Source organism: Triturus cristatus, chromosome 5_1 (genome assembly GCF_964204655.1).
Source record: "Triturus cristatus chromosome 5_1, aTriCri1.1, whole genome shotgun sequence".
NCBI lineage: Eukaryota > Metazoa > Chordata > Amphibia > Caudata > Salamandridae > Triturus > Triturus cristatus.
In genome coordinates this window covers 948,545,535-948,563,246 of record NC_140587.1, presented here as the reverse complement: position 1 = coordinate 948,563,246, position 17,712 = coordinate 948,545,535, and the positions used below count along the sequence as shown (strand labels likewise).

The 17,712-nt window shown below is 42.0% G+C and overlaps 1 protein-coding gene across 1 annotated transcript in view; it reads left to right on the top strand.

Moving 5' to 3' along the window:
* The window catches only part of LOC146832706 (uncharacterized), a 355,069-nt gene that overhangs the window by 296,335 nt on the left and 41,022 nt on the right, over nucleotides 1–17,712 (top strand). The window contains exon 6 of the mRNA XM_085606006.1: nucleotides 5,096–5,208. Within this exon, the coding sequence (XP_085462132.1) occupies nucleotides 5,096–5,208 (113 nt within the window). The remainder of the gene's footprint in view (nucleotides 1–5,095; nucleotides 5,209–17,712) is intronic.

Below are 17,712 nucleotides of genomic sequence, written 5' to 3'. Positions count from 1 at the left end.
AACACCTCATGCTAAATGCGTGCTGTCATTATCCTGATATTAAATGTTACCACAAACCTCTTTGAAATTCAAGTAGGGTGGTAATAGAGCTCCTTTGAAGGACAGCTGCTTTACTGTTTTTATTTGCTAAGCTTTGCAATGCAACAAAAATTTATTTGGAACGTTTACTGGCGATGTGTTACACCACAAGTTGATATGCTAAACAACATAAGTCATGGCAGCGAAAAAAAATGAAGATGGCCTAATAACACGGTATGTACCAATAAACACACCTTCATTACTACAGTGCAGAGGTCACATTTGAGTTAATTAGCACAGCACAGCAAATGTGACAGAAGAAAAATCTTTTTACTGCTTGGCAGATTGCATATAACAATTACTTTACACATGGAAACAACTCTCCAAAAGTCATCTCTCGGGTGTGATTTTGCTTCGCAAATTTGACCCTTGTTCTCTGGCTTTGGATAAATTGTTTTGATAAAACCTACACATCTGAATAAATACTATGACCCAAACCATATATTCAGATGCACAGAGCATAATATACTATTTATTACAATTGTCAAGAGGGGGAAGGGATATCATGCTAAACCGGTAGCTTTGACGCTTGTGAGTCTTGGCCCCTTCCCACATTCCGACTAATCCACATTCTCACAATTCTCCTGAAAATGGATGGTAGTCCTCCAAGTAATAGCACTATATCTTACAAACTACAGTTAGATTACAATAATTTAAACCTGAGCTCAACCCTTGGCAGCAGTAGCACAATGCAAGAAGGCATGCTTAAATCAGGAGAAATGTGTAAAGCACCGATCAGTACCAAAACAGTTAAAAAGTAGAAAACTGCCCACAAAAAATCCCACTCCAATTTATAAATGGAGAGAGAAATTTAATGAGTGAATAGACTCAAAAAGACAAAAATCTTATGGAGGGAACCAAAGATATGATTTTTCAAAGTTTTAGATATTCCTAGGAACAAAAAAGTTTAAGGCTCTGGATATCAATGGTGGGAAAACTCTGAGCGTATGTAGTCTGAAGTCAGGGCCTAGGAAGACATCGTCGTCAGGGTGCTGCTTGACTTGGTCCCAGTGAAGTCCTCTACATTTGAACTTAGAAATATTTTTGAAAGTCGGGATCCTTTCAGCAGGGCAAACAAGAAAGTTGGGGGCAACCAGCAGTTTGACTATGGCAGTTGTGGTCCAATGGTAGCCTCTGGTTCTTTCGACAAAAAGCTCAGAAAATAGTTCCAAGTGCTCAGTCTTGCAATTCTGAAGAGGACTGAGTATACTCTAACACCAGCTAAGGGTCCAGATCCTTTTGGGCACCACTTTGGGGTTAGGATTAATTTTTACAGAAGCCAACAGTATGGCCTATAGCAAATCCAGTTGGCACTGGTCAGCTGTGCTCAGCCGAGATTTGTCATCTTGCAGCTTCTGTATTCCTGGCACATAGCAGGAGGCTAGCCAACTATCCCTAGGAGTCCACTCTTCTGTCCTGGGTGCAAGTGAAAAACAGGTCCAGCCTTTGGTTTCTCTCCACAGGTTCAACACCAGGTGCAGTCCTTCTGTTTTCCACAGGTCCAGATGTGTTCTGAAGAGGGCACTGAGGATGCACATTTTATTGCCAGTGTCAGCCTTTGGGTGGGGGAAATTCCTGACCATTCCCTAACCAATTGGTAAAATGCTCTCACAGGTGCCCTTACTCGCTTCACTTCACTTCCTGTGTGTTTTACTGTAAACTATCACAGAGTGCCCCTCACTGCCTGTAACCAATATGGCAGAAGCTTTCTCTTCCCTGTGCAGAGCTCCCTGGGCCCACCTGGAGGTGTGTCTAGTATGAGGAAACCCTCCTTTGTGGTCATTCCAAACACATTCTGTGATCTTCCCTTCTCCCACTGAGATTGGTGCCCAGATGGCTATCAGGACAATGGTCGAAAGACACATTTGGCTCATGCAAAAAATGCTAACTTTCTAAAGGTTTCATTTTAAAAATGGCAACTGACAACAATTACATTAGATTTTAAATTACTATTAATGTGAGCCACTGAATCATGGTCGTAGCTATTCCCAAACTGAAGATATGCATTATAAGTAGGGCTCCCAGATTTTTGGTATTTATGTTTTTAACATATCCGTCTGTATTTATCCATATTTATTTTTTGGCCATCTTATTGGTGTTTATCCATTTTTATTTTATGTTTCAAGAATATATGTAGCTGTAAAATGGTATATTTCTGCGTTTATATTACTCTTTGGTGCGCATTATACCATGGATGCCTGTCACGTTATAGGAAACTAAGCACCCATGGATAACAAAAGACTACACTCACCTGTACATATTAGCATCATGCTACAAATATATGTTAACTTATGCTTGCATTTAAGGAAATCTCATCTTGTATTTTAACCCTCAATGCTATCTGCCTGCTCAGCTGTTGCCTAGAATTCATGAAAGACTGCATGGAGTGTTTCTCACAAGAAGCACCATTTTCAGTATTTTTCCGCTAATAAAAAGAAATACAGGTAGGAAGCACATTGTTTTCTGTCTGTATTTATCTGTAAAAAGGGAAAACAGGAAGCCTTAATTATAAGGTGTCATAATGTAACCCAGTGCTTTTCTATGGGAGTGCCAGCTTTGTCACAGTGAAAACGACTTTGAAGATTTTTCACTGCCAAGACTTGTAAAACTTAAGTAGAAATGTCCCACTTTTAAAACATCATGCACCCTGGCCTATGAGCATTTAGACCCTACCTTAGGAGTAACTTATATGTACTAAAATTGAAGGTTTAGGCCTGAGGAAATGTTTATTTTTCTAGGTCCAATGTTCAGTTTTAAAACTGCAGCCTCAGGTCTGCCCCTGAGTTTTATCATGTCATTTTAGTGGTGGCACAATAAGGGATGCCGTCTACTAGTGATATTTAGATTACAAATCCTGGGTACCATATGCTTATGACTTATATGTAAGCTACATTTGCCTGATCAGGGATTTTAGCTAATTTTACAAGCTTTTAGGGGGTCATAGCACTTACACTAGGACCTGGTTAACAGGGTCCCAGTGCTGAGTCTACAAGAAACGGCTTCAGTTAAAAAAAGAAAATGGGGATGATCATGCAAAAATAAGCATTTTCTTACAATGATAAACAGCATGTTATACTGTTACTTGCCAAAATGTGTTCACCTGCTTTGAGTCCTTCCTGACAAATCTTGTGCAGATCAGTCAAGAACAGACCAAGAAAAAGTGGGGTCCCAAAAGTGCCATTTCCATTTTTAATTACAATACCTCGAAGGAATAACACCAAATTTGCCATGAAGTTAAAATAAAACTCGGAGCTTTTATTCAGTTTGATGTAAATCTGTTCAGTAGTTTTTGAGAAATTAATGTTTAAAGAGTGGTTTGTGTAATGCATGATTGGGTTAAGGCTCAGACATTTTAGAGCTATCTAGGTCTGCAGTGTCGTGACCGAGCTGTCTGTGAGATTTGTACACCAGTTATTACCCCATCCACCCTCACCTGTCGACGTGGGTAAAGAATCCTTCCTGCCCAGGGACTTGTGCATTAGTAACATTCACTGTTTTCCCTAAGCCTCCTTTTCTCCCCCCAGGGCCATTAGCTTTGATAACATTCACCCATGCTCTCATTAGGCCCTATTTTTATTTCCGGGAGCCATTAGTGACTAGTCTTTGAGTTTCTCAGACCTTCTTGAGGAAAGGCCTTCATGTACTTCTAGTCAGAGCATAGAATGGCCTTGGAGACACGCCCTTCCTGAAATCTCGAGGGATTTCTGAAACGTCAGCCATCTTGGATGCAGCACTATTTATACAGTGCTGAGGATCCAACAGCCTAGCTTGGTTTTACAGTTTCCCGAGAGAAAGGAGCTACTGCGTCCTTACCTGGGGTCGACAATGCCAAATCCTGGTTCTGGCTTCTTTCCATCACCCCCCTAACCCCCATTAAAACCAAAAAACCTCTGATATTAACAAGATGTGATTAGGATCAGTATCCATCACTCACACAACTGCTACGCAAGCCAGAACTTGCATCTCATTTGCAATGTTTAGGCTCTCACAATATGAATATCAATAAAGAACACCCAAAAGCAAAGTATAATTAAACAATACAAAATCAAACTGCGTTCCAGTCATCTCTGTCAAAGTGGTATAGGAAATGAATAAGTAATGTGCTTTCTAAGATGATTTACAACATTGGAAATTGTCTGTTTCATCAAGGGTGAGGTCATGAGCATTGTTTTAGGGATGCGAGTTATGGTTGCATTTCAGTTGTGCAAGATAAGGATGACTCACACAGAAGGCAAAATCACCTAATATCCAACATGGGATCAGATGTTTAAAGGATAATGAACTCTATTAGAGGTGGGTGAGCATACATAATCTGACTCTAAACTAACTGTCCCTATTGCAGCAGCGAGGAACTATTCCTACTGCACGAAAGAGCCGCTCTGCACAGTGGGTGGACCAACACTGCCAGGCAACATTGCCCTGCTTCACATTCTGTCTGCCACCCTTCTCCACAGTCCCACAAAATGGGCAATCTTATCCACTGTGTCTTGCTGCTGGCGCGCTCTCCTGCAGTGGGCCCTCCCCCTTTCCACAACAGGCTGGACTGGGAAACCAAAGCAGCCCTGGCAATTTTCTCAGACCGTCCCTGATGAAGCACTGCCTGGCTCCGGGAGGCTCAAAACGCTTTACTGGCTCCTTTTGCTACAGGGGGCCCATATTGCAGCACAGCAGCAAAACCTGCCCTAGTAACAAAACCACCCCCCACCGCTGCAAAACCGCCCCCACCCTTCTAGCCTCCCGGGGAAATGCCCGATGCCAGGTATGGCCAGTCCAGCGCTGCAGCAACCAGTTCCTTGCAGCTGATCGCTGCCCCTGCCCCTGAGCTGTCACCCACGGAGGGCCCAATGTCTCACACCGTCTACTTCTTTTCTCTCTACTTTTTAATACATGAACCAATTGTTTAATGCGACATCTAGAGTGCCGTGAGGCCATATTCCATTTCACAGGATATATCTTTTGTTTTTGAAAATAAAAAACTTTGTCGTCTGCATTATGGTTTGTATTGCTTCTTTCCCAGAATCCATAGCGGCGGCCTTTGCTGAAAGCGGCATCAACATCTCCGGAAGCAAAGACTTCAAGCCTCATGTGACTTTTCTCAAGCTGTCGAAAGCCCCCTCTCTGAGGAGAAAGGTAACTCTTGATGTTTCTGCTCCAGTGGCCTTTTTATTAATATCCGTCTTTTTGTTGTAAGCTCTTTATGGCTGCGATATAAAGTCTGTCTTCAGCACTGAATTAGCCCAAAGGGAACCTCATTGCGCACATCCGTCTTCACAATCTCGCGCCAGGATTGAGATGCATTCCTGCTGTCTCCTGTAGTGTAAAACAAATGATTTACCCTCTCATTTCAGGCCTGCGGGTAATGCTGTGAGCTCATAACATTATTCCAGCATTATTACATAAAACCTGGAGCATGAAAATGCCACAGCGGAACTCGGTGCACAAGGTCGCGCATAAATATTACACGGAAAGCTGAGCTGACCTTTAGGCCTAATAGTCCGCCGTTTGTTTTTTATGGTTCATTACGTGTTAAAGAAATTGAGACGGTGTTCGCTAGTTTTTTGTGCTATATAATAGTAATATTTCTCAATGCCTGCTTTTTATTTAATAATGAGAATACAAAAATAACGAGTACTGACAGCGACGGAATTGTTGAATTAGTTCAGCCTCATGAGCGCAGCCTACATTATGGAGTGCAGCTACACAAACTGACTTTAGAGTGGAAACGACGACTTAAGTTCTAATTCAGTGTATCGGCAGACATTTCTCGTATACGGCAAATGCCTCCTATTCCAAATTTTAAGGGCAAATGAGGCAACCTATGTATTCGCTATTTATCACACAAAAATCCACGTATTAGCTTTTTACCTCATTTTGGGCCATATGTATCAAGCAAAAAATGCGATCGCAAACGTCGAAATTCGCCAAATGTCTGCATTTGCGATCGCAATTTTGCTAAGTGGTATGTATGAAGGCAAATCTGCGTGCAAAATAAGGAATCGCAAAATTTGCGATTCCTTATTTTGCAATTGCATTTAAGGAATCGCAAAAGCAATGTAAGAAGCACCAAAAAAGTGCAATTTGGCCTTAAAGAATCGCAAATTATTACCAACTACAGGTTGGTGGTAATTTGCGATTTCTTTCAAAAATGCATATTTTTGCATTTTTCAAAGTGGCATGTGGCGCACACACATGCCATTAGGGCATGTATGTGCGCCACATGTGTACCCATGCTCATTTCAGGGGTGCAACAGGGTGTCCTTTTGACACCCTGGCACACTTGAAATTGCATTCTCAATTTGCGATTCTCTAATTGGGAATCGCAAATTGAGAATGTCTTCCCATTCATTCCTATGGGTCTCTAGGCCCATAGGAATGAATGGGGAGGTATTCCTTAATTGCGTATTGCAATTTGCAATTCGCAATTAAGGAATATGTAGGATTCTCTAAATTATTTGCAAATGCTACATACATAGCATTTTGCGATTCTCAAATAGCGATTCTCTAAAAATCGCAAAACCAAAGTTTCATACATATGGCCCTTTCTCCCTAATTAATTTCGACAAGTCTGACCACCCTACACCCGGGGAAATCAGAAAGGGTGTGGTAATAATCACACAGCCTGAAATTCTTATCTCGTGTTAAAAATAATAGGAGACAGTTTCATTTGAAGTGTACCATTGTACGTTTGGCCTTAAAAGTAAGTAATTTGTATAAGAAACTGGGGATTAGTGAAGGTGGGTGATTATCCAATTTAAGCAATACCTACAATCCTTGTTAACGATAGTCACTAAAGTAACTAAATTAACCTGCTTCACCCCCCACCCCGGGTTAGCTATGGCACAAACAGGCTTAATTTAGAGGCCATGCGTAAAGTATTTATGCAGTACCAAAACAGTAATAAACCAACACAAGAAAAATCCAGACTCACTTGAGAAAAATAGAGTAAGTTTTAATCAATAAAATGACTAAAAAAGTCCAATAAGGGGAACGGAGGTATGAATTTGTAAAGTTTAAGGTTGAAAAAGCAATAAGTGCCAACCGCAGTCAGCTGGTCGCTGTAGACAAGGATCTAGACATGATTTGTGGCCAAACACAATGGCGCGCAGGTCATCTACATAACACGGCCCAGCCTGAAGTTTAACCTTAGGACTTGGTCTCTGAAATGGAAGGCAAAAGTCCTCAGCGGGGCAAGGCCGCAGGCTATAGCCCAGTGGTGTCCCATGTCATGGGATTGCCGATGGACGAGGTCTCAAGGAATCCGTTGACTTTTGGTGGTAAGGCTCCAATACTACAGTAGTGATTCAAAAGCCTTTCTTTCTCTCAAAGGGGAAATGTCTGAGCTCCAGTAACAACCTTCCTGCAGATGTACTGACCCTCTGTAATCAAATTTAGAAAAACTACAGAGCATCATTGTACAGTCTACAAGGCTGCTGAGAACGTCCTAAATAATGGTGCCTCCAGGGGAGTTGCTGGAATAGGGATCACCACCAGTTCATGTTGCTCAGTGGGTGGGTGTAACCCCACCTAGTTGCTAGAGACAGGATGGTTGGGCAGTGATATGAGTAGTAGAAAACAGAACACCATGCCCTTGCACCCAATGCAGTGAAAGAGCTATGAAGAAGTGTGATACTGATCAACAGGCCAGTCTGCACTGTTATATAGACGTTCAATGATTAAAAAATAAATTTAAAAAAGCAAAGTATGGATATTGAGTGAAAAAAACAAACAATAGAGGAGTTAAGAGTTTAAATATACCTCTTGTTAAATGAAAACACTCCGTATTTGCAGAAAAGAGACATTTATAACGATATGTGGCATTCTTTAACAAATTACTTAAAACTGACCTTATTTCACTTCTAAACAAATCCACATTTAGGAATATAGTACTAAGTACATTTCGTCCTGTTAACAGCCTCCCGTTTTTTGGCAAAAATATTGAAAAGTGTCTCTCTCTCCAGCTACAGATTTGCTTTAACAAAGACCAGCACCTCCACTCCTTCTGATCACATTTTCACCCTCATCTTAGCAGGGAGACTGCTTCTCAGAGGTTCATGAGATCCCAAGAGCTGCTGGAAGAGCGGATCCTGTGTCTCAATCGCTCAGTGGCTTTGGAAAACCTACAGTCTTGTACACAAATAAGTGAAAAAAATCCTGGCTTCGTAATTTCTTACAGATCACTGCTAGTTGGTCAATTCTAGGTCCTCCTAATTTCCATATATTGACCAGTGCCGAAGGTGCCATCTTTTCACATGAATTATTTAATTTATGCGCAGAGCTTCGCAGATCTGGTGGCAGAGCTTGGGGAACATGCATCTTTCTGTCAATGACCTGCAACTCTGTTTAACCCGGGTGTGTCAGGCTATCTGCATACTCAGTTATGATAATTGAAACATGGATGGTAAAGAGAAACTAAGTTGTAAATAGAGTACAGTGTCGGCGTTGACAGTAGCATAGCTGCGATGCTATGGGCCCTGGTGCAAGCAAAGATAATGGTCCTCTTTGACTGCTGTTAGGGTAGTAAAATACAGCAATTATCATGGTTCAATGAACCCCTGTGCACTGCACCTGCTACACCAATAGTAGCTACCCCGCAGGCGTTCGGACATTTTATCCCATTCAATTGACAGAGGCCCCAACTCCTTCGGGCAGCCCTTGCTCCATAATGAGAAATGCTTGGAGCCTGCCGCACCACCGAAAGGCAGGTTGCCAGCATGCATATTAGGATTTGTTCCCCAACCCAGGTACTCACACTATGTTAGCAATATCTAATTTGTCTTATCTTTTGCACTATTTCTTTATTTTATTGTTGTACCCTTTTTTTGGTATTTGAGCAGTGCACATCTGCCATAGGGACGACAAGGCTGAGATATAGTCATGGGGCCCCATGCATTTATCTGAAATAGGCTCCTCTTTACTTTCATCCGGCCCCATCCAAGCATGACATCACTTATTCAGTTTTCTTCTGGTAAAAATACATCCCGGCTTCAGCTACGGCTTTCCACTCTTTGCCAAAATAGCACTACAGCTCTTTTAGTTGAATTAGCCAGATTGGTAGAATTTCTTTTAGATTTTATCCAGAGTATGCCAGTAAACACTGCCACGAGAGGTTATACTGCAACCTTTAACTATACCTTTTCCAACATGGCAAACCCTCCCTGCATTCAGAACCAGTAGAGGCCCTGTTGCTCTGCCATACTGATGCTCTATTGATAGCTTAGTAAATGTGCTCTTTCACTCGCAGATGTACAGCTCCTAGCACCTAACCTCCTCGTGGATGACAAGTCGGTGGCGTTGTGAACCCCCCACCTTAGCAGCTTAACCACTATAGCCTTAGAGCCCACAGTAGCAGGCTCTACTGGCCATTAAAGGCCCGCTCCAGTGTTCGGTGAGGGCCTTTAAAAAGGGAGTAGGCCTTTAATGGCCGGTAAAGCCAACTACCGAGGGTTCTAAGGCTATTAGAACATCCCGCTGCTAGAGGGCAGAATGTTCTAATTTGTAGGTCCAAAGGGATTGAAATCCCCTCTGGCTCCGTGAGGCCTTTGTACACAGCAACAGCTGTGAAAGGAAAACATTAGAATGTTGATGCTCCAAGGTTCTACCAGCCATAGGAAGCCTGGAGCACTCCATTGTCTTCAATGGAGCCTCCAACATTCCAATGTTCTAATATAGCCTTAGAGTCTGCAGTTTCGGGCTCTACTGGCCATTAAAGGCCTGCTCTAGCGTTAAAGGCCCGAACCGAAGGCGAGGGACTTTAACAAGAGCACAAGCCTTTAATGAATAGTAGAGCCCACTACAGAGGGCTCAAAGACTATTAGAACATTCCGCCCCTAGAGTGCAGAATGTTCTAATTTGTAAAAGAAAGTGGGTTGAAATCCCCTCGGGCTCCGTGAGGCCTTTGTCAAGCATTAGAATGTTGATGCTCCGGACTTCTACCGGAGCACTCCATTGTTTTCAGTGGTTTTCAGTGGTGCCCCCCACATTCCAATGTTCTAATAAACATTTATAGTTTTACACTGGCCTCTATAGGATGCAGACAAGAGCTCATAAACGCTTTATGAAGCGGGGGGCTGAGCACTGCTAGGTGAGCCAAGTTTAGCAAAGGAGAGAGGAAAATAAATGATGCAAACAAAAAAAAACCATACAGAGCAGGAAATTGTGTTTTTAGAGAGAAAGGTAAGATGGGAAGAATAATGTGAGAAAAAGAATTGTGGTGAAAACACAAAAGGAGCAGTGAGTGCAAGCAAGAAAGGTTGAACAGATGTAAGGATGGCTATAAGGGTGAAAGGATCAGTTGGTCGAAATATGGAAGAAAGTAGCAAAGAGCTGATGGATGGATTTAAAAGCAGTGGTGGCCTGTACAGATAAGCGCAGTGTGGTGGGCGGGGGTGGGTGGGGTGAAAGTGACAAACTACGGAATAGGTAAAATAAATAAAACCACTTAAATTGAATTCGCGGCACCTAGACGGCGACTCCGAGAGTGCAAGGTAAGTGTTTTTTTATATTTTTATTTTTTATTTTATCTATTCCATCGTTTTTCACTTTCACCACCTCACCGCACTTAACTGTACGGGCTGCCACTGTTTATAAGTGGATGGAAGGGTAAAAGGATGAATGGCTGCTAGAGTGAAAGAGTGATGGTTCTATATGTGAGGAAAATGGTATTTGAATGGATGCAAAGGTGACATGATGGATGGGTGGAAGTGTATCCCGACGGATGGACGGACATATGAGTGGATGTAAAGGTAAAGTGAACTAATATAGTATGGGTCAGTCTTATTTTCTTCCCTCATTTGATGTTATCTGAGGTTTGGTTCAAAGTGGATGTCATTTTCATTTTCTGGTTAATCTTTTGGCACTAGGAAAAGATAGTAGATTATCCCCACTCTTAATTATTTTACACTGGCTGCCTTTAGAGGCACACATTCAGTTCATACTTGTCTCCCTTGCCGATAAAGATCTTATTCTGAAACAAGCTTATCTGGCTGAGAAAGCACAGATCTCTGGAGCACAGCACATGCAGCAAGCCTCCTGCTTGCCCTGATCATTCACATTGGAAAATTGGGCACTGCCAATCAAACTCACCTTTCTGTTTGCTGCTCCTAAGCCTTGGAATTTCCTTTTAGGGACCATCATTTGTTAAAATTATCCTTTTTTTGGGGGGGGCAAAAAGAATGATGTTCATGACACAGCACACCATATAAATGTGGCTGGGACAAGTGGGATTAGAATTAAATGGTCAGGTGTTGACCCATGTTTAACAATGAGGAAAATAGTGGTCTCCGATCAAAGGGAAAACACATATTGTCTGCTGGAAGAAATTACCTCATTGTATTTGGTCGAGAATTTCTGTAATATTACAAAATCGATTAAGGCAATTCACACATAAACCTCCAGACCATCATGCAGTAGAAGGAAGGGGTGGTTTGACGGTGCCTGCACTAAAGCCCTAAGGGGTTTGAAGCAGTCCCTGTCTAAATCACCCCAAGAGAATTATCTACCATCCAAACCCTACGTCTGGAGTATAAAACAGCTGTATCTGTCCTGAAAAAGATATTAAAGGAAGAGGCAATTTGACCAGTGCTGCAAAAACTAAAAATAATAAACTTTTTTGGGATGTAGTTAACGCCCCATTTCTGAAGAGTGATAAAATCCCAGATTTTTGTTCTTTTGTCTCCGCAGATAAATGGGTAAATCATTTTTATGAAATTTCTAATAGTAATATGGAGCCGAGGACGATACAGGACGGCGTGATAAGTGAGGGAAGAAACCTCCCCATGAATATTATCAATGAGGAAGTTATCTAGGCAATCCATGCAAGTGCCAGCGGTCGGGCCCCTGGACCGGACGGTGTCCCGGTAGATGTGTTTATATCAGCACCTACCTTACGGGGACCCATCATAACTAGGGTGTTTAACATCGCTGCCACTGATAGTATCCCAGAAACATGGGGAGAATCCACTATCATACCCATATTTAAAAAGGGGGATAAAGAGGACCCAAAACATTATTGACCAATCTCACTCCTTGATACATCTATGAAAGTGATGAGTAGGGTCCAGCTGATAAGACTAGAGGAATGGGCCACTGCATACTTAGTTTTAACACCGGTGCAGTATGGGTTCAGAAAGCGAATAGGGACTATCGAGCAATGTACAAATTTAGCACTGCTTATCGGCAAATATACCAGGGCAAAGGTAGGCTCCATATACCTTTGCTTTGCCGATTTAAGCAGTGCTTTTGACTTGGTAGACCATAATTTGCTCTGGACAACCTTAATTTCAATGGGAGCACCTAGGGCGATTGTTGGGTTTCTCTCCCGGCTGTATGAGAAGTTATCCAGCCAGGTCTGTTTTGGACCTCAGGGAGAATGTACACCCACATTAAGAGTAGGGCGGGGGATTCATCAAGGCTGCGTTCTTACACCAATTTTTTTTTTCTTTATTCATTAATGGAATAGACAAACATCTACAGACAATACAGGCAGACGCCCCTAAGGTGGCACGTCATCCGATACCTGTCTTATTATATGCGGACGACGTCGTATTGCTAGCAAGAACCGCTATAGGCCTACAGAGATCAATGGACGCATTCTCTACTTTTATGACACAGACGAAAATGGTCATAAATAAGTCTAAAACATATACCATGATCTGTGGGCCCAAACCTAAGCCTCCCAAAACTTGTTTTTATTGAAAAAAGCCCTATTAAGACTGTTACTATGTATTCGTTTTATGGATAACGGCTCCTGGTCCCAACACGTCATAAATATCGGAGCCAAAATAAGCAGGGCAATCCAGGGAATTTTTCCATTTTCTTTCAAACTGGGGAACCGGATGATTTATGAGATGGTAGCTTTCTATAAAGCCAAAGGTGCAAGTACAGCCCTTTACGGGGCAGGGCTATGGGGCCACACAAACAACAAGGACCTGCAAATACACGAAAACCGTTTCCTGAAACGCTTGCTTTATTTACCGCCATCTGCTTCAAACACCATTGCCCATCATGAGGTGGGTCTTCAGTTTATAGAAGACCTACTACTTGTATAACCATTGTTACTCTGGGACTCAGTATGAAAAAGGGAAGAAACTGCTTTTACTAAAGAAATAATTTTAGATGGTCTTAAACTGCATGATGCACTTAAAATACCATGGTTGTCATATATTAATTCCGCCTTAGAAAACGTGTACAAGCTAACAGTACGGCCAGAAAAATCTAAAAGTCTGTTACACACAAAGAAAGAGATTAAAAAACATTTTTACAACTTAGGCTAGTTCAGAGATCTAAGGCTGAAAAGGACAAACCTATTGTTGCTCAGTATATATCAAATAGCATAGAGGCAAGTACCAATAATTAACTGTCATACGTGACCTATGCCCATCATCTTTTTGTGTTAATAAGATTAAGATGTGGCATTGCCCATTACCTTGTAGCTTTTCCTACAATGCGGTCTCATCCCCCTGAAGATATGTTATGTCCATGTGACAATAAAAGTAAGCAGAGTATAACGCATTTTATGCTATTCTGTAATTTCTACAAGAATCTTAGATGTATTTATTTGAAGCCATTGTTTGACACCCATAACATCAGGTCACAGAAAGTAGCGATGAACGTTTTGGTGACATTGGGTGACAACTTAACTTGTTATAGTGCTGCCCTGTTTATTTTGAACGGTACAAAAGGGGGTGGTGATGGACGGAGCATCAGAACCAATCAAACACTCACACCCAGTCAACAGATCTGGGTTTGATCCATCAACTTTCTTTAGCCCACTCTGCCACCCCAGTTCAGACATGGCCATATGCAAATCAGTCTGACCCTATGCCTCATGGGAACAGTCCAGCCCGAACTGCCAAGCCATGCCTTCCCTGGACCGGAAACAAGCTTCCTAGGACCGGTTTCTGGCATTTCAGCCATCTTCAGCCAGGCTTGCTTGAATCCAGTGGCAAAGTGAGCAAGGGACTCACGTCAGAGCATACCCTGCCAACTTATGGCGAACAAAGCGGTACAAAAGGGGGTGGTGATGGACGGAGCATCAGAACCAATCAAACACTCACACCCAGTCAACAGATCTGGGTTTGATCCATCACCGTTCTTTAGCCCACTCTGCCACCCCAGTTCAGACATGGCCATATGCAAATCAGTCTGACCCTGTACCTCATGGGAACAGTCCAGCCCGAACTGCCAAGCCATGCCTTCCCTGGACCGGAAACAAGCTTCCTAGGACCGGTTTCTGGCATTTCAGCCGTCTTCAGCCAGGCTTGCTTGAATCCAGTGGCAAAGTGAGCAAGGGACTCACGTCTGAGCATACCCTGCCAACTTATGGCGAACAAAGCGGTACAAAAGGGGGTGGTGATGGACGGAGCATCAGAACCAATCAAACACTCACACCCAGTCAACAGATCTGGGTTTGATCCATCACCGTTCTTGAGCCCACTCTGCCACCCCAGTTCAGACATGGCCATATGCAAATCAGTCTGACCCTGTACCTCATGGGAACAGTCCAGCCCGAACTGCCAAGCCATGCCTTCCCTGGACCGGAAACAAGCTTCCTAGGACCGGTTTCTGGCATTTCAGCCGTCTTCAGCCAGGCTTGCTTGAATCCAGTGGCAAAGTGAGCAAGGGACTCACGTCTGAGCATACCCTGCCAACTTATGGCGAACAAAGCGGTACAAAAGGGGGTGGTGATGGACGGAGCATCAGAACCAATCAAACACTCACACCCAGTCAACCCAGTATTTTGAAAGCAATCAATATGAGGAAAACCTTGAGTATCTAGCAGAAAGGAAATGACATGATTCTATGGGACTTTAGAATACTAGTATTAGATTGTTTATGAGTAATTCTAATGTCTTGATTCATTGGTGATGTACTAATAAGAATTTGGTTGTTATGGTTTTTAATACAAGAAAAGAAAGTATTTTACCAATTTGATTGCATCTATTTACAAAAATATGTTTTATCCTAATATGACTGTACTTTTATGACTATCTTTTGATAGACTAAGATTAAAAACCGAAACCGAGTAATTATTGGTAACCAGTGACTCTGGCCTAAATATTTTCGATAATTCAATCCACAGAAAAGTAAAATACAAAATACATAACCTAGAATTCATTGAACAAATATACAAATTATGAATTATTTTATTAATCCAAAAACAAATATAAACAAAAATCTAAATTTTTATTTTGACAGGACGGTTGGAGCTTTTCTAAATTCATTTGAGGCCACTCATCATCCATACTATATTCTGTTTGATGCACCTGCCCTGCTCCTATGAATCAAGCTGAGGATACTAACTTCGTTTTTATAATCCAATATCAAACTCTTACACATTTGCAGAATGTTTCAAAAGTTACAAATGTATATATTGCTTTTTTATTCAAAAACTCTTTATTAATCTGTTAATATTCCATTTTCTAAAAAGTCGAAGATCCCATGAATAGGTTCCTCAGAACGCCAGGGGTCACTGGACCATAGGTTAAGAACCACTGGTCTTCCCCATGTTTTGGAATTTCGCACTATATAAGGTTTTCCAACGTTTCCCATCTGGGCAAGCTGTTCCTTTGACCTGAAAACTGCACGAACGTGCAGATTCAAAGTCCCATCTGAGTGAAACCGCTTGAAGGCGATTCGCATAAAAAGTACCCAATGCGCCATAACAAGCTTCCAGGTATGTTCATATATTCCGTATCATTACATCTTGAAGTGTGTCCCACCCATCATTACCATGCTCTGGTCCTATTCCCCCACCACTCCCATGAAGGACCCTTTCCCGTAGCCCTACCTCAAGTATATTGTATCGGCATTCGTGTTCAATATTAGTTGCAGCCTCACTGAATAGCAACATGGGTGCATTCTGAAGCTGGGTCAAAAATGTAAATTTAGTCTTCTAGAAGTTCATTTTGCATGTCACAAAAAATAATTGTGCCATTATAGTCTGCTCACATTTTATTGAGAACCAGAAGCATCTGAACATAACATGGTGTAAAGGATTTATCATTTATGCTGCAATTGTGCTCACTTGTTAAAATGGTCATTTGAACGGGAATCTAAGGTAAAACTAACATAACTGAAGGATAGCTTATATCTGTGACTACAATGCCACCTACTGGCTATAATTGTATCTATTGTTTGTTCTGTTTTTAAAGGACACTACATGGCGTCAATATATATTTTTGACCTAGGTCCTTAAGCAACATTTAGGCCTTTGATAGCCTCATTCAAACGTGAATTTAAGCATAACATATTAATCATCTTTTTATATCGTGCAGTGCACATTATACCTGTGTGTTTGGCTGGCTGTGATAGAACACGTTGTCTGAAAAGCCCATGGAATTGAACGAGAGAACTTGATAGCTCCAGCCCCGGAATATTAAATACATTTAGTCAAATTATTTTAGTTCTAGGTGATGGCACCTAGTGTTTTACAATATGTTATCATAGGCATTTTTAGCACGTTTGGTACTGATTATTGTAGGGTGTAAAACTCGGAAGATAATAGAATATATGGTTTACAGGTTTATATTTGCAAGTAATTTGCCATGATCTCTCAAAACTCCAAACAGCGTTAAAGTGTGGAAGATCTTTAACCTTTTTAAGTCAATATATTTTGCTGGGCCCTGGAACGCGGATTCAATTCAATCTAAGTTGAAATATTTCAGTAAAAATGACGATTCACTTGTGGTAGGAATTTCTCAATACAATCGGCTGTTTGCCACATCTCTAGCTCAATCTCTTCTGTTACCGCTTGGTTTACCCGGGATAAATGTAAATCCGCTGTGGCTGCAATGCTGTGTGGTGCAAAGTAATATCTTGAATACTCACTAGAAATCTTAGGTAGTCGCACTCTTCTTCCACCTTGTTGTCCCTTTTAATTATTTTCCTGAAAGAAACGTAGGAATTGTCAAATAATCCTTTATTTACTTAGGCTTTCCCGTTCCATTGCAGAGTCCTTTTTAGGTCTCGCCTGACCCAGCGCATGCGCTGGTCTGGCGAGACTTATTGAGAGGGCTCCAAAAAGTGCAACCAGGCCAGCCTAGAGCTACAGTGCATGTGCGCGGGCACGCGCGCCGCGCGCGCCGCGCTTGAGCACGATTACTTTCACTTTCGCAGCGACAGGGCCGCTTTGATGTTTGATCGCAATCGCGATCACTTTCGTGGCCGCAGGGCTGCTTGGCATAGCCAATAGGTCTCGGTTTTGGGACCTTATTAGTATTTAGTTATGCAACTGTTGCATTGCTAAACACTTATAAGGTCCCAATGGCGAGACCATATTTAAGTGGGCCGGCTGGACCCGGCCCACTTAAAGCCCTAGCTATGCTTTGATTATCTTTCAAGAGTGTCTTTTATGTAACATTGTAAACTCAATGCCAAGATAATGTAGGGTACCCTTTCAGAAAGTGATGTTCCCCACAACATACACTAAGCATGTATGCCTCTCTTGGAAGTCAGTGTAGTGAGCACGGTTAAATAAAAATCGGGTAACCACTTTTCATTACCAAAATATAAACGCATCTCGGAAATTGTGACTTCCTTTACCTCCCAGTAAACACCACCGGCCTCGTAAGTTGTAAGCAAGGACACGGGGTATCTAAATGAAAGCTGTTCTTAATCACGCCCTGAACCTTTCGG